The sequence below is a fragment of the Apodemus sylvaticus genome, chromosome 1 (genome assembly GCF_947179515.1).
Source record: "Apodemus sylvaticus chromosome 1, mApoSyl1.1, whole genome shotgun sequence".
Classification (NCBI taxonomy): domain Eukaryota; kingdom Metazoa; phylum Chordata; class Mammalia; order Rodentia; family Muridae; genus Apodemus; species Apodemus sylvaticus.
Window position 1 is genome coordinate 192,642,287 of NC_067472.1, and position 19,626 is coordinate 192,661,912.

At 46.2% G+C, this 19,626-nt stretch overlaps 1 protein-coding gene across 1 annotated transcript; it reads left to right on the forward strand.

Moving 5' to 3' along the window:
• The first annotated feature begins 7,325 nt into the window (after positions 1–7,325).
• Positions 7,326–19,152, forward strand: LOC127683346 (cationic amino acid transporter 3-like). Its single transcript, XM_052180516.1, has 12 exons — positions 7,326–7,413; positions 11,402–11,806; positions 13,112–13,270; positions 14,226–14,403; positions 15,723–15,835; positions 15,982–16,204; positions 16,365–16,504; positions 16,598–16,700; positions 16,825–17,036; positions 17,190–17,356; positions 18,778–18,886; positions 19,034–19,152. Exons 2-12 carry the CDS (start codon positions 11,434–11,436, stop codon positions 19,150–19,152), a joined length of 1,896 nt encoding a protein of 631 aa, XP_052036476.1. The 5' UTR covers positions 7,326–7,413; positions 11,402–11,433.
• The last annotated feature ends 474 nt before the right edge of the window (positions 19,153–19,626 follow it).

Sequence of the window (19,626 nt, forward strand, 5' to 3'; positions counted from 1 at the left end):
GACACAAGCAAGGAGTTTTGAATATCATTTAGAAAGGGGAATAAAACATCCATAAGAGGCAGATGGAGAGAGAGAATTGGGAGGGAGAAAGGATGGGGAGGGAAATGGAGGAATCAGGATCAGGTGTAGGGAAGGACAGAAAGGATGGGCAGGTGGCCAGGAAAATGAATGGAAATCCTCAACTGATAGGGTGAGAAGGTGAGCAGCGTCTCTAGGATGAGACAGAGATCTGGGATAATGGAGGTGCCCGAGAATCAGTGTGGGTAACCTTAGCCATGACTCAGAACACTGGGCACATGGAACCTGAAGAGGCCATTTCCTGTAGCCAGCCAGGAGCCCCAGTGGACCAATAGAGATGCCAATCCACTCACACAACTTTCAATCCAAATTTTATCTTGTCTTCAAGCAATGCAGGCATGGGGGGATGGAGCAGAGCGTGAAGCAACGGGCAAGAAGTAACGGGACCAACCTGAGTCCCATTCCGTGGGCAAGCACCCATCCCAGACACTGTTTCTTTTTCATTTAATTTTATTTTTTTATTTATTTGCTTTACATCCACTCACTGCTCTTCTCCCACAGCCCTGCCCCCATTCCCCTTCCTCTTCTCCTCTGAGAAGTGCGAGGGGAGCCCCTGGGTTTCCCCCCCTCCCCCCACCCTGGCTCTTCAAGTCTTTGTGTGGCCACTGAAACCAGACAAGGCAGCCCAGCTAGATAACACATCACACGTACTCAACAGCTTGGGGCTCTAGTTGGGCCAGTTATTGCTTGGCCATTCTCTCAGGTCTTCAGGTGTGTCCTGAACGAGCAGCTGGAGGGTATCCCTAAAGCCTGTCTGTGGAATCCCGGTCTCTACCTCATCTGCCTTGTCTGACCTCAGTATGAGAAGAAGCACCTAACCCTGCAGAGACTTGATGTGCCGGGAGAAACCATGGGAGTGGGGGGACCAGGAAGGGAGACACTGACTGGGATGTAAAGTGAATAAAAATCGAAAAAAAAACAAAAACAAAATAAACAATCAGGCAACTGAAATGTTGCCGCAAATGGTCAAGCGCCTTGAGAGGAAGAACCATCCCAAGACAAAGGAGCTGGAGAGGATTATTTTTATTGCTCAAAATCAGTTTTAATTAACTCCTTCAAGGACCCCTTCCCCTCCCAAATCAATCAACTCTTCTGGGCTGGGGAGATGATGGCTCGTGAAGTAAAGGCACTTGCTGTTAATCCTGACAGCCTGAGTTCCGGACACTAAGGTGACTCGTACAGATTGTCATTTGACCACCTCCACCACGTGGGTGCCTTAGCAAGAGCGCTAACACACAAACTAAATAAATGTAATTAAAAACAAAACAGTTAACCCACTCATCCAGTTCTCAGGTATTCACCAGCTTATCACTTAATCTTTTTAAAGAAGTGTTGGTGCACGCCTTTAATCCCAGCACTTGGGAGACAGAAGCAGTAGATTTCTGAGTTCGAGACCAGCCTGGTCTACAGAGTGAGTCCCAGGACACCCAGGGCTTCGTGGTGTACATCTTTAATTCCAGCATTTGAGAGGCAGAGGCATGGGGATCTCTGTGAGTTTGAGGCCAGGCTGGTCTGGGTTAACTGCATAAAGGACCCTGCCTTCAACAAACAAACAAATGAACAAACAAACAAACAACATACATATAGAGAAACATGAAAGAAAAGACTTTTTGGGTTTATTTAAATTTTAGTTTAAAAAATGTGTGTGGTTGTTTCTCTTGAACATGTCTGTCTGTCTGTTTGTCTGTGTACTACGTTTATGTAATGCCAGAGAAGGTGTTGGATTGCTAGGACTGGAATTACACATGGTTGTAAGCCACCATATGTGGATGCTAGCAATTGAACCTGGGTCCTTAGGAAAAAACAGCTAGTATTTTTTTATTTTTATGTATGAGTACACACCAGATGAGGGCATCAGTTCCCATTACAGATGGTTGTGAGCCACCATGTGGTTGCTGGGAATTGAACTCAGGACCTCTGGAAGAGTAATCAGTGCTCTTAATCAAGCCCCTGACAGCTAGAATGTTCTTAACCATTGCTCTTAGTCTTTGTTAGTTGATCAAACTCAAGAGATTGGAAAAGCACCATCAGAATCAAGGGCTCTGTGCTCTTATCACAATACTTTTGGAGACAGGGTCTCATTGGGTAGCTCTGTCTCTCCTAGAACTTGCTGTGTAGATGATGAGGCTGACCTCAGACTCAGAAGATATCTGCCTGCCACTGCTTCTGCCTGCGGGGATTAAAGGCGTGCACTAACAAGCCTGTCCCCCTCTCCTGGAGACGGTCTCATGCAGTGTCCCAGACCAGCCTTGGATCCTTCATCCTCTTGCCTTGACCTCTTTCGTTGTTGGGAGTTTAGGCAGCCCCTAGTGGAGTTCTGATGTCCAGTTTTTGGAGATCCAAGAAGGAAGAAATGTGGCTCAGCCGACAGAACAATTGCCTAGCAAGTATGAGACGCCGAGTTTGATTCCTAGTGCCCCACAAATAGGGTATGTTGGCCAGCCTGGGCTACATGAAACTCAGATAATAAAATAAAAAAAGCAAGGGTGGAGAGATGGCTCAGCAGTCAATAGCACTGGTTGCTCTTCCAGGGGTATGAAGTTCAGATCCCATCAACCACGTAGTGATTTACAACCATCTAGAATGGGATTTTGCGTTCTCTTCTGGCAAGTAGGCCTTCGTGTAGACAGAGTATATACATAAATAAATTTAAAATATGATAAAAGAGGAGGAAATTATACAAGCAATAAAGTTAAGAGATTCTTGTTGAGATATTTGTTGCTTTTCCAGAGGACCCAAACTCAGCTCCCAGCACCCGCATGGTGGCTTGCAGTCGTCTATAACTGTAGTTCAGGGGATCTTACGCCCACTTCTGTCCTCTACAGGGACCAGGCATATATGCAGTGCACAGACACACATGCAGGGAAAACACTCATACATGTAAAATAAAATCTATTTTTTAAAAGTGATACCCTTGCTTAGATTGTACCAGCCACTGCCCTTCCTTGTTGAAATCCTAATCACCATTTTGATTTATTTTTAAACATTGCATTTATTTATCTGTTCATTTAGTGTGTGTGTGTGTGTGTGTGTGTGTGTGTGTTTAGGGCATGTGTTGTGAGGAGCATGAAGAGTTTAGAGGACAACTTGTAAGAATTGGTTCTTTTTATTTATTGATTTATCTATTTTATTTATTTCTTTATTTCTTTATTTGTATATATATTATATTACTTTCTATATTCTTTGTTTACATTCCAAATGCTTTCCCCTTTCCCAGTCCCCCTCCCATATGTCCCATAAGTCCTCTTCTCTCTATCTGTTCTCCTATCTTTCCCCCTCCCTTTTCTCTGTCCTGGTACTCCCCTACAATGCTGGATCAAGCCTTTCCAGGATCAGGGCCCTCTTCTTCCTTCTTCATGGGAATCGTTTGATATGCTAATTGTGTCTTCAGTATTCAGAGCTTCTGGGCTAATTAATATCCACTTACCAATGACTGCATTCCATGTGTATTCTTTTGTGATTGCATTACCTCGCTTAGGATGATTTTTTCAGTTCCATCCATTTGCCTAAAAAATTCATGAATTCATTGTTTTTAGTTGCTGAGTACTATTCCATTGTGTAAATATACCACATTTTCTGTATCCATTCCTCCACTGAGGGACATCTGGGTTCTTTCTAGCTTCTGGCTATTATAAATATGGCTGCTGTGAACATAGTGGAGCATGTGTGATTTATCTATTTTATTTCGAGTATGTTTTGCCTGCCTGTATTTATGTGCACTGAGAGTGCTTGGTACTCACAGAGGTCAGAAGAGAGCAGTGAATCCTTGCAACTCCTTCTGGAGTTATGCATGATTGAGAAGCCACATGGGTGCTGGGAATCGAACCCAGATCCTCTGCAAGAGCAACAAGTGCTTTCAACCTCTGAGCCTTCTCTACCGCCCTGGGAGTTGGTTTTTTCTTGCCAACCTGAAGGCCCTGGAGAACCAAGCTCAAGGTCAGATCTCCTGGGCTCCTGCCCAGCCTGATAGATGTAGGTTTTACCCCTCATAAAAGAATCTTTTTTTGCAACAGAAATTATTAACTTTTAAGTCAAGTGTGGTGGTACATACCTGCTATCCCAGTACTTGGGAAATGGAATCAGGAGGATCAGTAGTTCAAGGCTGTCTTCAGATAGACATTGAGTTTGAGGCCATCAGGGAACACTGTTCTAAGAAAGAAATGAGAAGGGCTAGAAAGATGGTTCAGCAGGTAAGAGCATCAGCTACTCTTCCAGAGGTCCTGAGTTCAAATCCCAGCAACCACGCAGTGCCTTACAACCATCTCTAATGTGATCTGATGCCCTCTTTTGGCATGCAGCTGTACATGCAGATAGAGAACTCATTCATTAAACAGATACAATTTAAAGAAAGAATGAAAGTGGGGAGGGGCGCTCCATAGAGGCTCACTTCGAAGCAGCTCTAACTGTTCTGGTGGAGGAGCTGGGTTCAGTGCCTACAGTCATCTGTTAACTCCAGTTCTTGAGGATTTGACTCCCTTTTCTGGCCTCCTTAGTCATCATGAATGTGGCGTGCGGCATCATGAAGGCAAAATCTCTATACACACACACACATACACACACACACACATACACACACAACCCTACTCGGGAGTCAAAAGTCAGGTGACTCTGAGTTTGAAGCCAGGCTGGTTTACATAGTGATTTCGGGAACACCCAGGGCTACACAGAGAAACTGGGGAAAACAAACAAACAACAACAACAATAAAACAAAACAAAAATCCCAAACTCCAGACAAAAATCAGGGTCTGGGGAGCTGGTTCATGGGATAACAGGGACGTGTGTGTGTGTGTGTGTTTGTGTGTGTGTGTGTGTTATCTTGAGCACAAATAGTATGGAGAGAGAGGACAGATTCCTGAAAAATTTCACTTCTACATACATGCTATAGAATGCATGCATTATCCCCATGAATAAGTAAAACTATATAAAAAAATAACAAACAAATGAACCTGTCAAAACAACCTCAAAATAAACTGAAGCTAAAGCCCAAACTGGGGGAACTTTGAAGTGACTGACAGGGTGTGGTGGCGCACACCTTTAATCCCAGAACCCAGGAGGCAGAGACAAGCAGCTCTCTGAATTTAAAGCCAGCCTGATCTACAGAACAGGTTCCAGGACAGCCAGGGCTACACAGAGAAACAAAATAAAACAAAACACACACACACAAAAACAAAACAAAAGTCCAGGTCTTCAAACTTGACACCTTTATCTTTTTAGCTGTAAGTTTAAATATAGTTGTTGTTGTTGTTGTTATTATTATTTTTGAGACAGGGTTTCTCTGTATAGCCCTGGCTGTCCTGGAACTCTGTAGACCAGGCTGGACTCGAACTCAGAAATCCACCTGCCTCTGCCTCCCAAATGCTGGGATTAAAGGCGTGCGCCACCACCGTGCGCGGCAATATAGTTACTTTTATTTTGGGATGTCACAGTGTCAGATTTCCCCTAGAGCTGGAGTTCCAGGTTGTTTTAAGCTCATGTGGGTGCTGGGAATTGAACTCGGATCTTTCAGATGAAGGACCAGCCCTCTTAATCACTGAGCCATCTCTACAGTCCCATTTATCTGTTATTATTTGTTATTATTATTAAATCTTAGGGTTTTTTTTGTTTGTAAAGATTTATTTATTATGTACTGTCATCAGACACTTCAGAAGAGGACATTGGATCTTGTTACAGATGGTTGTGAGCCACCATGTGATTCCTGAGATTTGAACTCAGGACCTTCCGAAGAGAAGTCGGCACTCTCAACTGATGAGCCATCTCTCTAGTCCTTAGGGTTTTTTTTTTTTTTAAATTGGATATTTTATTTATTTACTTTTCTTTTCTTTTTCTTTTCTTTTCTTTCCTTGGATATTTTCTTTATTTACATTTCAAATGTTATTCCCTTTCCCGGTTTCCCCTCTGGGAATCCCCTATCCCATCCCTCTTCCCCCTGCTTCTATGAGGGTGCTCCCCCATCCAACTACACCCTCCCACCTCACCACCCAGGCATTCCCCTACACTGGGGCATCAAGCCTTCTCAGGACCAAGGACCTCTCCTCCCACTGATGCCTGAAAAGGCCATCCTCTGCTGCATATGCAGCTGGAACTGGGTCCCTCCATGTGTCCTCTTTGGTTCGTGGTTTAGTCCCCGGGAGCTCTGGGGGCAAGTCTAGTTGGTTGATATTGTTCTTCCTATGGGATTTGAACTCAGGACCTCCGACTCTTTCAGCCCTACATCTTAGTGATTTTTTTTTGTATTCCCCTGACAGGGTCTCACTACTTAACCCTGGCTATCTTGGAACTTGATATATAGAATGAGTTAGTCTCAAACTCACAGAGATCGCTCTGCCTCTGCCTCCTAAGTGCTAGACCAAAGGAATGCACTAGAACACCTGGCTCTCTAGCCCTGTTTATTTTCGAGACAGAATGTGGCCAAGTGTGAAGGTGCATTCCTTTAATTCCAGCACTTGGGAGGTGAGTATTTGAAAGTCTCAGGCCAGGCACAGTGAGTACGAGGACAGATAAGACTCCATAGTGAGACTTTGTCTCAAAAAACCAGAGAGAAGAGAACAGTGTCTCAGTATGTAGTTAGAGCTACTTGCTGGTCTGAACCTCACTAGGGAGCTGAGGCCAGGCTAGTCTCGAATTCACAGAAATCTGTCTGAATCAGCTTCCAGAATGCTGATTTAAAGGCCTGACTTTTTTTTTTTTGTAAGACTTATTTTTCTAAATGATGTGTATGTGTGTGTAGTGGGGTCTATACAGTACTATCCGTGCATGTACTCACAGAAGCCAAAGGCGTCAGATCCCCTGGAGTTAGAGTGACAGACAGTTTCAAATGGCCAGAAATGGATGCTAGAAACAGAACCTCCATCCTCTGGGAGAATAGCAAATCCCCTCCAGTTCTATAGTATCACTATTTTAATTATAATTTTAAAAGTGTAAAGGTGCTTCTAATAATCCAAGTTATCTGGGAGCAGAGGCAGGTGGACTGCTATGAATTTAACTCAATGAGAGAGAGAGAGAGAGAGAGAGAGAGAGAGAGAGAGAGGAAGAAGGAGGAGGAGGAGGAGGAAGAGGAGGAGAAGGAAGAGGAAGAAGAGGAGGAAGAGGAGGAGGAGGGAGGGAGGAAGAGAGAGAGAATCTTCAGAACTAGGGAAAAGGTCTTTAGGACAGATGAGCCGTGTCCCTCCCTGTTTGTCCCCACCCTGCCCTCCAGGCACTTCTCCGTAGCTACTTGAAGGTTGTGAGTCCTACCTACAGCCTTAAAGAATTTTGAGCTTCTGTCCAGCACAGATCCAGACCTCAGCCTCAGGAACACATCTAGCACGCCAGGATTTCATCCAGCACTCGTCTCTGGTAAGTCTGTGAAGACTTTCTTGGGAGAGTGTTTCACACTGCTTTGTGGTAGGCAGAAAGGCTTAGAACTGTGTGTGACAAGGACTTGAAGGATTTTATGTATGATAAAGAAAAGGAAACTTTCATTGTGTGTGAGTTTGTACATAGATGGGCACATGAATTCTGTAGTGTACAACCTGCTGGGCTGAGTTCCGAATTCATGTTGTCTGTCTGTCATGTTGGCAGCTGCCTTTGCTCCTGATCCGTCCTACTGGTGTTTTTTGGTTGTTGTTTTTTGTTTTTTGTTTTCTTTTTGAAACAGGGTCTTACTATGTAGCTCTGACTGAACTGGAGCTCTCTGTATAGACCAGGCTGCCTTGTTGTCTTAGAACTCACTGTAGCCATCTTCCTATTGGAATACCAGGTGTGTACCACCAGTGCCTCTGGTTTTGGTTTTGGTGTTATTATTGGCTTTTTTTTTTTTTTTTTGACTTTTATTTTCAGTTTCTGGCTCTACTTTATCCCCTGGGGCCATATCTAGAGATATTCAATTCTCTTTCCCAAGGTGAGTCACATAAGTCCTGCTCCAAATTTGGAAGAAAGGAATGTCTCACTGAGAGTGAGAGGGCTAGCACCCGGAATCTAAACCGACTAGTCTTGCTGGTTACTCTCCAAGCTGTGAGCACTGCTGCCCCAGCGCAGGTTAAAGGGGCTTTTGGAAGCAGTCTTAGAGGCAGGCAGGAAGGAAAACAGACAAATTCGGGTGCCTGGGAAAAGGGCAGCCCCTAATTGAACTTAGGGACCTGCCCAGACTTGATTCCAATCTTTCTTTGCCTTTTTGCTATCCTTCAAAAACAAAACAAAAACGAAAACAAAAAAAAAAAACCCAACCAAAAAAACCAAACCAAACCAAAAAAACAAAACAAAACATCGAGTCCAGCCAGACAGTGGTGGCGCACGCCTTTAATCCCAACACTTGGGAGGCAGAGGCAGGCAGATTTCTGAGTTTGAGGCCAGCCTGGGCTAGAGTAAGTTCCAGGATAGCCAGGGCTATACAGAGAAACTCTGTCTCGAAAAACAAAAACAAAAACAAAAACAAACCCCCCCAAACAAACAAACAAACAAAAAATCAACTCCATTCATTTACTTATTTTGGTTTCTTTTGGTTTTTACTAAGTGCATACACACTGGGAGGGTAGGGAACTCGTTTCATAACCCAGCTTGGGATTATTTGGGGTTTTTGTTTTTGTTTATCCTGCCTCGTCCTCTTGAATGCAGGGATTATAGGCTGGACACATGATATTTGTTTAAATGTCTTTTATTCATTTTAAACTATTTACTTTTCTCAAGACAGGGATTCAGTCTGCAGGGTCCCGGGGTGACCTCAGAGTCCTGGCAATCATTTATGCCAATCTCCTGAGTTCTGGGATTTCAGCCCTGAGCCACTTAAATCCACGGAGGCTGTGTACACCTATACAGATTCCCAACACATGGCCGGTGGCGGTGTTTCCGTGGAGGGTCACATGGTCAAGTCATCTTAACCTAGTGGTTTTGAACCCAATCTGAGCAACATGAGATTCTGTCTCATAAAATAAAATGAAATAATCAAGCTGGGTGTAGTGGCCCACGCCTTTATTTTTTATTTTTTTATTTTTGGATTTGTTTTTTTTGAGACAGGGTTTCTCTGTGTAGCCCTGGCTATCCTGGAACTCACTCTGTAGACCAGGCTGGCCTCAAATTCAGAAATCCACCTGCCTCTGCCTCCCAAGTGCTGGGATTAAAGGCGTGCGTCTGCCTGTAATCCCTGCACTCTGGGAGGCAGAGGCAGGAGGATCTCAGTTGGAGGCCAGCCTGGTCTACAGAGTGAATTCCAGGACAGTCAAAGCTACATATTGAGATTTTGTCTCAACAAAAGAATCACAATCCACCCACCCCCTCCCCCTAAAACAAAACAAACTCTGAAATAATTAATGTAAGGATAGTGTTTCTTTGAGTTCTATAAGATACTTTAGCTCATTAATAAAATTTGAGGAGTGGGCTTTGGGGTCCCCAATTTGTAGCTGATAGGTTGGAAAGGCTTGGGGTTGAAGGTAAGTGAAAACAATGGCCAGCTTTGTGGTAGCTGGCCATAAACATAGCCCTCTGTTTATGGATTCGATGTTAATTCCAGAGAGACCGTATCAGAACTGGATTTGATTCATGGGCCTCTAGCTGGTATCTGCCGTTCTGGGGTGTCGGGATGTGCTGAACAGACCTGTAGAGCACATCTTAGTTAGTGATTGATGAGGGAGGGTGGAGCTAGGGAGCCATGGGACCAGGAGGAGCAGGCCTGGAACACCTGTCGGGTAGAGACATGTCCAAAACCCCAACCTTTCTGTCTTGAGGATGGCAAGAGTAGGATTGCTACCCTCCTGCCCCAGGGCCTGTTTGACCCTGCTCACATAGCCCTGTGAGGCCTTTGCTTCTCACTAGAGGAGGTCACGTAACCTGTAGCCAGGTTACACTTCCTTTTCCCTTATAAGGTCATGTCTGTCAGCACCTGGACTTTCTCCTTGTACAAATGAAGTAGCGTACAACAACACTCTTGCCCTGAACTAATGGTACATGATAACAGAGACTCTGGCCAGCTCCCCAGGAGCATAAACACCTCCCTTTCCCCCGAATAAACTAACTGAGATGCTATTCTTAGATGGACCAAGATTCCTGCCTGTGCTCACCTGTGCCTGGCTAAACTTCCTTCCCTCTAGTTCAGCCCCATGTGCAATGCACCTGAGAGGCAGAAGATGACCTGGGATGTTGGGGGGAGGACCCAGTGCCACTGTGGGCTGGTTATCCAGGGCTCTATAAGAAAGCAGGCCGTGTAATCATGAGGAACAAGCCGTAAACAGCATCCCTCCATGGCCTCTGCGACAGACAGCCCGTCTCCAGCTTCCTGCTCTATTTGAATTTCTGTCCTGATATGATAGTGCTGTAGAAGCCAAATAAACCCTTGGTGTTTCACCACAGCAATACTGACCCTAACTAGGATGTAGGGGTCAGAGAAGTGATTTGTGCTGTGAATACAGCAGGAACAAAAAAGATCTTAAACATCCACTTTATATGGACAGAGGCGGGGTCTGGATGTGTCTGGAGCTACTAGGTTCCTTTCCTGGCTTTCTGTGCTGGGAATGGAAGTTTCAGGAAAGAAATTGCATCTTCAAACTGAACATTCTGCACGGGTGACTATCCCACTAGAGCCATAACTATGGAGGGGTTGTCGTGTTGCAGGACTGTGAACCCCGAGACTATGTTATTTACCGGAAAAACATGTTTTTAGTTGAGGTGTGACTCAGTCTTAGCACGCACTTTTAATCTAAGAGTTTTTTGTTTGAACATTTTAAACTAGATTCGAGTCAACCATAGGCTAACAAGCGGAGCAAGCAACCAGTTGGCAGGAGGTGAACACAGGATTTTTAAGGAAAAAAAACAACAGTGTAAGAGGGAGACAGAAGGTCGGATAGAGAGACACACCGGAAGTAGAAGGGAGGGACACTGAGTTTGAAGGAGGTGTTTTGCAGATGGGTTTGAGGGAGGGGGTTCTTTCTGGGACATCATCTGAGAAGGAAGGTCAGCTGGGTGCTTTCTCTGCTTTTCTGAGCTAGCAGGCTTTCACCCCAGCATCTGGCTCTAGAGAGTCTTCATTGGTAAAATGCAACAGTTGAGATTTTGTTAAAAAGAACACCCAAGTGCTTGAATTTTTTTTTTTTTTTTTTGTGTGTGTGTGTGTATGTGTGTGTTTTGGATTTTGGTTTTTCCGAGACAGGGTTTCTCTGCATAGCCCTGGCTGTCCTGGAACTCACTCTGGAGACCAGGTGAGCCCTCGAACTCCTAAATCCTCCTGCCTCGACCTCCCAGAGTGCTGGGATTACAGGCGTGTGCCACCACTCCCTGGCCCAAGTGCTTGAATTAAAGTTATAAGCCACCACACCGTGTCAGAGGATCATTGGTGATTTCTTATCTTGTTTTCCAGCAGAGTTTGGATCCCTCCACCAGACACTGAAGATGTTAGGGCAGAGCCTCCATCAGTTTGGCCAGAAGTTGGTTCGCCGGCGGCCCCTGGCAGCAAACGAACAGTCTGGGTCTTCCTTGTCTCGATGTCTGACCACTTTGGACCTGGTGTCCTTGGGTGTGGGCAGCACCCTGGGTGCAGGCGTGTATGTACTGGCCGGGGAGGTGGCCAGAGAGAAAGCTGGACCGTCCATCATCATCTGCTTCTTCATTGCTGCTCTGTCTTCGGTGATGTCTGGACTCTGTTATGCGGAGTTTGGGGCCAGGGTGCCATGTTCGGGCTCTGCCTATCTCTACAGCTATGTCACAGTGGGCCAGCTGTTGGCTTTCATCACTGGCTGGAACCTCATACTCAACTATGTCATTGGTGAGCAGACGGGGACTTAGAATAGGCATGGGTGTGAGGTGGGGTGGAGTAGGCAAAGCAGGTTTCCATCCTCCATTTGTAAGTGCTGTCACCTGGGGCTGGGAGCCTGGGTAGTGGGGGCCCCAGATGCCAGTCTCCATTTTCGCTGCTTCCTTCAAGGATTAATTAAACGTAGAAGAAGTGAGACTTGTAGTGAGTGCACAGATGTCTTTTTCTCTGAGACAGCCTCACTTCTGGAGATCAGGCTGGCTTCACCTTTGTGGAGATACTCCTGGCTTTGCCTCCTTATCGCTAGGATTGTAGGTGTGACCTGCCACGCCTTACAAGACCTCTTGTTTCCTTTTCTATGAATACAGGGTCTTAGGTAGCCCAGGCTGTCCTCAAACTTGCTATATAGCAGAAAACACAGCCTCAAATCTCTGATACGCAAGCTTCTACATCCCGAGTGCGGGGATTATAAGGCATGTGTCATCTGGCCAGGCCTGGTCCCCATCTCTTCTTTCCATTTCATTTTTTAAGATTAAATTTTATTTTTAATTATGCGTGTGTGAGTGAGTGAGTGTGTGTGTGTGTGTGTAGGTTTGTATATCAAGTGCAGGTGTCTACAAAGACCAGAGGCATTGGGCACCCCCTTAGCAGGAGCTACAAGCCACTTGTTATGTGCACTGAAAACTAATCTCAGGTCTCGTGGAAGAGCTACATGCTCTGTAACCTCTCAGACATCTCTCCAGACCCTTCCCATCTCACTGCTCCAGTATCCCCCTATGCTGGGGCATCCAGCTTCCATAGGACCACGGGCCTCGCTTTCCATCAATGTCAGACATCCTCTGCTACGTGTGTATCTTGAGCCATGGGTCCCTCCGTGTGTACTCTTTGGTTGGTGGTTTAGTCCCTGGGAGCTCTGAGTGGTCCAGTGAGTTGATATTCTTCTTCCTATGGGGTTGTAATTCCCTTCAGCTCCTTCAGTCCTTCCTCTAGTTCAGGCGTCCCCGGGCTCAGTCTGATGGTTGGCTGTGAGTATCTGCGTCTGTACTGGTCAGGGGCTGGTAGAACCTCTCAGGGAACAGTCATACCAGGCTCCTGTCAGCCAGTGCTTCTCTGCATCAGCAATAGCATCAGCGTTTGGATCCGTAGGTGGGGCAGTGTCTGAATTGCCTGGAACAGAGAGATTACATATTTTGTGTGTGATTTTCATCCCTGCGCCTCACAGCAGAGACTGAGATTAGGCATGCTTCTCTCTCTTCCTGTCTGTATTCTAAGAGTTCACTTTCTGCTTGTAAATGAAGGTTCCCCTTCCTCTTGCAGGTGCGGCCAGTGTGGCTCGGGCCTGGAGTGCAGCTTTTGATGGCCTCATAGGGAATCGGATCTCCCAAGTCATGCAGACGATGTTCCCTATCCAAGTGCCCAGCTTTCTGGCCAAGTATCCAGACTTTTTTGCGCTTGGCCTGGTGATAGTCCTCACTGGTAAGAGAGGCTGGAGAGGGGCGGTGCGTGTGTGGGAGGATTGGAACTGGTGTAAGATGTGAAATCCAAGGCACCGGAGGGTAGAGTGTGAGACAGGGGTCTTTCCCAAACTGGGGGCTTTGGGTCTGTAAGTAAAATACTGAGTAACAACAAGCCTCGCTTCCAACCACTGGATGTTAGAGGTGCCCTCTTCCCCACTGCTACAAGCCAGGAGTCTGTGGTACCCCGCCCCTCTCCAACCTTCTGCTGAGATCCACTGAGGTAGAATTAGCTTCTACTTCTGCAATTACATTGATTGATTGTATGTGTATGTGTGTGGGTTACATGCACATCGAGGTCACAGGACAGATTGTGGAAGTTGGTCCTCTCTACCGTGTAAGGGCCTGGAGACAGAACTGAGATCGCCAGGCTTTTTGGTAAGGCCTTTTATCTGATAAGCCATCTTGCAAGCCTTTCTTCTGTATGGAGACCAAATCTTTAAAAAAAATTAGATCTTACTTTATGTGTATGTGTTTTGCCTGACTGCATGTATGTCTGTATACCAAGTATCTGCCTGGTGCCATAGTGCCTGTGAAGGAGGTATCAAAGCCACCATATGGGCTCTGGGAACCGAACCCTGGTCCTCTGCAACAGTAGCCAGTGTTCTTCGTCGATGAACCATCTGACCAGCCTGAGATTTTGGCATTGACCCACAGGCTCCCTTCTTGTGTTATCTGGGTTGGTTAAACTCTTTGTTGTTGTTGTTTTTTGTTTGTTTTGTTTTTTGTTTTTCGAGACAGGATTTCTCTGTATAGCCCTGGCTGTCCTGGAACTCACTCTATAGACCAGGCTGGCCTCGAACTTAGAAATCCGCCTGCCTCTGCCTCCCAGAGTGCTGGGATTACAGGCGTGCGCCACCACCGCCCGGCTAAGGGTCCGGGTTCTTACTGCCTTCTTTCCATTCCCTTTTGTGCAGGAATTCTGGCCCTGGGAGCACGAGAGTCAGCCCTGGTCACCAGGGTCTTCACGGGAATGAATCTTTTGGTGCTGTGCTTCATCTCCCTCTCTGGCCTCATTAATGGCAAACTACACAACTGGCAGCTCACAGAGGATGACTACAAGCTGGCTCTGTCAGGATCCAACAGCACTGACAGGTCAGGAGCCCCAAATGACACAGCTCAGGGCAGGAAGGGGCACAGAGTAGGGGTGTGGCTACTGGGCCCAAGTGAGGCATGTAGCAGCCTAGAATGTGCCAACAGAGGGATACTGTGGAAGTTGTGTATAACCCTTCAATGGTTTTCTTTAAAAAATCATTTTTAATTTTGAGACCACTCGTTTCTCTTCTTTTTTTCTTCTTTTCTTTCCTCTTTTTTTTCTTCATTTGTTTGTTTCTCTTTCTTTCAGTTTTTGGAGATGGGGTTTCTTTTGTGTGTAACCTTGGCTATTCTGGAACTCACTCTGTAGGCTAGGCTGAGTGCGCGTCAAAGGCTTGTGTCCTGCCCCACCCCCATCAGCATTTTTTGTTTCTTTAAAGACAAGGTCTTGCTCTATAGCTCTAAATGTCCTGGATCTGTGTAGAGCAGGCTGGCCTTGAACTCAGAGGTCCAGCCTCTGCCTCCCAACTACTGGGAGCTATGGTGTGTGCCACTATGCCTGGCAGGTAAGTTTGTTTGTTTTAAAGATTTATTTATTTATTTTATATATGTAAGTACAATACAGCTGTCTTCAGACACCAGCAGTGGGCATTGGATCCCATTACAGATGGTTGTGAGCCACTATGTGGTTGCTGGGAATTGAACTCAGGACCTCTGGAAGAGCAGCCAGTGTTCCTAACTGCTGAGTCATCTCTCTAGCTCCATGTCTGACAGTTGTTAATATTTGTGTATGAATGATTTTGACTGGATATATACATTCACCATGTGCATGCCCTGGTGCATGTGGAGGCCAGAAGAGGGCATTGGATCCCCTGTAATTGGAGGTAAACATGGTTGTGAACTACCATATCGGTGTTAGAAATTGAACCCAGGACCTCTGGAAGAGCAGTCAGTGCTCTTAACTGCTAAGTTATCTGTCTAGTCTCCTTTATGGTGGTTTTTGAGGCAGGGTATCATGGGTCTCAGCCTGGCATCTAACTTACTGTGTCATGAAGGATAACCACAGAATTCTGAGTCTCTTGCTTCTATTTCCCAAGTGCCAGGATTATACATACCTATGTTGGGATCAAACCCATAATATGTATGCTAAGCAAATACTGTACCAACTGAACTATGTCCTAGCATACCTTGTCCTGTATCTTCACTATTCTTGGGTTTTCAGACAAGGTCTTACTGTGTAGCTCAGGCTGGCTCTGAGGCATGTAGTTAGAGTTGGCTGTGAACCTTCAGCCTCGAGATTATGAGTGCTGGGATTATAGGCACATCCCATTATGCCCTGTGTCCCTACAATGATTTCCTCCTTCTTTCTCTTGCCACAGCTTGGGACCACTGGGCTCTGGAGGGTTCATGCCTTTTGGCTTCACAGGGATTCTCCGTGGTACAGCAACATGTTTCTTCGCCTTCATTGGGTTTGACTGTATTGCGAGCACAGGTGAATAGTAGTCCCTCTGTCCTATCAAAAGCATATACATGTAGGGCTGGTGGAGGGTTTGCCTGCTTTTGGGAGCCTAGGAGGGGAGGGAGTGTGTGTGGTGACCTGTGAGTGCTTCTGAATCAAGGTCTGTTCCATCCCTTCAGGGGAAGAGGCCCGCCGTCCGCAGCGTTCCATCCCAGTGGGCATCGTGACCTCACTCTTCATTTGCTTTCTGATGTATTTTGGTGTTTCGTCGGCACTCACCCTCATGATGCCCTACTACCAGATTGACATCAACAGCCCCTTGCCCCAGGCATTTATCCATGTTGGATGGGACCCTGCCCGCTACGCAGTAGCTGTGGGAACCTTATGTGCCCTTTCATCCAGGTTGGTTAGCAAAGGTTTTTCTCATTTGCTGATAGATCCTCAGCTGTCCCGGCCTTTGAAATAGAAGAGACGAGAGGGAGGGGAAATGTTTTAGATGGCTAAAGGAGCGGGGCCTGCTCATTGACTCTCTGGAGTCCCTTAGGTTCCTCTTCTCTGATAGCCTCATAGGTGCCATCTTCCCCGTCCCTCGGGTGGTGTATTCCATGGCAGAGGATGGGCTCCTGTTCCGGAAACTTGCCCACGTTCATCCTCGAACACAAACTCCAGTCCTGGCCACTGTCCTCTGTGGACTCATCGCAGGTAAGACAACCGGCCTTGCCAGTCTCATCAGCTTGGCTATGCCCACCAGCTAATGCCTCACAGGTTTTACAGACGTTGTTCTTACCCCTCCAGCATTTATGGCCTTCCTCGTTGAACTCAGCGACCTGGTGGACCTCTCCTCCATAGGGACGCTGCTCGCCTACTCCTTGGTGGCCTTCTCTGTTCTGATCCTCAGGTGAGACGCCATCGCACCTTGGCTGAGTCTTATGGGGCTGGGAAGAGAGCCAGTTGCTTATCCTGGCTGTCCCTTGGATGCATGGGGTGGCTGGTCATGTTCCCATGCCATCTCACTCGTTCAGGTACCAGCCAGACCAGAACTTAAGCTCTTGTAAGAAGAAGGAATCTGAGAGGGAAGCTGTTGAGACGGAGCCTGGGCTTGAACTTTCTTCATGCGTGGAGTCTATTTCTCCAGGAGTAACTCCACAGATCGCAAGGAGACTCTGTATCACTAAGGACACCACCCCGACTCTGAGATCTGGCCGGATTGTCTATGGATGTGCTTCCTTGCTTGGTGATCACTGGGACTTTCCTCCTTGGGCATTTGGAAGCTGATAGCACGGGGTGGGTGTCATTAGCAGAGCGGGAGGCGGGAGGCACAGTTCAGACAGGTTTGGTTGGATGGAGCTCAGTGTTGTGACAGACTTCTCCCCAACTTGACTTGCAGTCCTTCTTCTGATGCTCCTGTGTCTGATCATGGTCCAGTGGTCCACACAGCTATTTTCTGGGGACCCAGTTTTGATAGCTGTGGCTGCCTTACTGTTCCTTCTTACTGTTGGGGTGGTCACTGTCATCTGGCTACAGCCTCAGAGTACCACTCCTCTCCACTTCAAGGTAGGTGACTGACTTCTCTAAGATAATCCACCTAGGGAGGTGGTCATGCCTGACTTAAGGTCTAAGCATGTTTTACTTTACCATGGAAGGAAGGGGTGGGGACTGATAAGGCCAGTGGACATGATGGACATGGTGGTCCTTGTCTTTAGTCCCAGAACTCAGGAGACAGAAGCAGGAACAGGTAATCTTCCAGTCTGAGGCCAGCTTGGTCTACACAGAATATTTCAGGCCAGCAAAGGCTACATAGTAAGAGCCTGTTTCACAGACCCTTCCCAAATACACCAATAGGCAGAGCTCCTAGATACTCAGGAGGTTGGGGCAGAGGATTACATATTAAAGGCCAGCATGGGCTGCAGCTACTTCTAGACTAGTAGTATAGTGAAATTCTGTCTCAAAATAAAGATAATACAGGCATGCTAACATTGCTACATACCTATACTTTTAATTCTAGGGAGGTAAAGGGAACTCAGGAATTCAAGGCTATGCTCAGTTTGAGCAAACAAACAAAAATCCCAAAGTGTCCCCTCCCCCAAGTCTGGGAGCTGTAACTAAGCGGTAGAAAACTTGCTTAATATGCATGAAACTCTGGGTGTGATAGCCAGTACTGAATAAAAGCCAGAGGGAGGGGGAAATGCCTCAGTTGGTGGAACAGTAGTTTAGAATGCATGAAGTCTTAGGTTTGATACTAGCACCACATGAATCAAGAATAGTGGTGCATGTTTGTGAGCCCAGCACACGGGATGTGTAGGCGCTGGAGAACCAGACGTTCAGGAACTTCTCTGAGACCCTATGTCCAAAAAATAAGACATCAGCTGTTGGATGTGGTAGTGTGTGTCTTTAATCCCAGTACTCAGGAAGAAGGCAGAGGCAAGCAGATCTCTGAGTTTGAAGCTAGTCTGGTCTATAGAATGTGTTCTGGCACAACCAGGATTACGCAGAGAAACCTGTCTCAAAAAACCAAAATCAAACAAACAAAAGACTTCTGGGGGCTGGAGAGATGGCCCAGTGGTCATGACCATTTTTAATGGGATCTGATGTCCTCTTCTGGCATGCAGGTGTACATGCAGGTAGAACACTAATATTCATAAAGTAAATAAATAAATCTTAATAAAAATATTTTAAAAATGAAAAAAAAAAAAGACACTGCTACTGGGTATGTGGTACATGCCTTCAATGTGCTTTTAATCCCACCACTCTGGAGGAAGAAGCAGACAGATCTCTGAGTTCAAGGCCAGCCTGGGTTACAAAGAGTTGCAGAACAGCCAAGACTGTTAAACGGAAAAACCTTGTCTTGAACCTCCCCCGCCCCATATGAGCAGGAACTTATTGCAGAGGCCAAGGAGGGGGCTGTGTCTTTTACTCATGGGGCAGAGCTCAAGTGTCTGGTGTACACAGGGATTTATAATAGGCTGTGCTAACAGGTTCCAGCCCTGCCCGTGCTTCCTGCACTGAGTATCTTTGTGAATATCTACCTGATGATGCAAATGACTTCTGGGACCTGGATTCGCTTTGGAATCTGGATGGTGATCGGTGAGTAGCTTACTGGCAGCTGAGTCCAACAGTCTTATAATTGCTTGTCTTTGAAAGGTTCTGAGGCCATGCGGAGAATTCCCCAGTGGGTGGGTGCCTGGGCAAAAGGGTGACCAATTGCACCTCACTCTCTTTATTCCTTTTGAGGATTTACTATCTACTTTGGATATGGGATCCGGCACAGCTTGGAAGAGAAGAATGACCAACAGCCAACAGTCTCAAGTTCTCAGGTGCTCCAGGAACATACTCGTGTTGAGCTACCTTAACTATAGAAACTGGATGCTTCCAGGACCCCAGGGGTGTCAGTTTCCTTTCCTTTCCTCTCCCCCTTCCTTTTCTTCTGTGTGTGTGTGTGTGTGTGTGTGTTTGTGTGTGTGTGTTTGTGTGTGTATGTGTGTGTTGGGAAGGCAGTACTGGGAATTGAACTTAGAGTCTTATGCATCTGAGGCAAATGTTGCAGCACTGAACTATCTCCTGCAGGTGTCTTTAGGTCAAGGAAAAATTTGAATATTTGTGGGCTGTAGATGGACTTATTTTTATAGCATTGTTATTTGTGAGCAAATTCCTTAACTTTTGTGTGTGTGTTGAAATTGGATCCATGACTTTGCCTATGCTAGGCAAATACTCTAGCACCGAGCTGCATTCCTAGCCCCTTTATTTAACTGACAATAAAATTTAGATATTCACATATTATAGAATGGCTAAATAAAACTGATTAATGTATCTGTTTCTTTTTATGT

Excerpts from the sequence above, each read along its gene's own strand:
- LOC127683346 (XM_052180516.1), top strand. The coding sequence starts at position 11,434 with ATGTTAGGGCAGAGCCTCCATCAGTTTGGCCAGAAGTTGGTTCGCCGG. Across the intron at positions 16,505-16,597 it reads CCTCTGTGGACTCATCGCAG|CATTTATGGCCTTCCTCGTT; the intron begins GTAAGACAACCG and ends TTACCCCTCCAG. Across the intron at positions 17,357-18,777 it reads CCACTCCTCTCCACTTCAAG|GTTCCAGCCCTGCCCGTGCT; the intron begins GTAGGTGACTGA and ends CTGTGCTAACAG.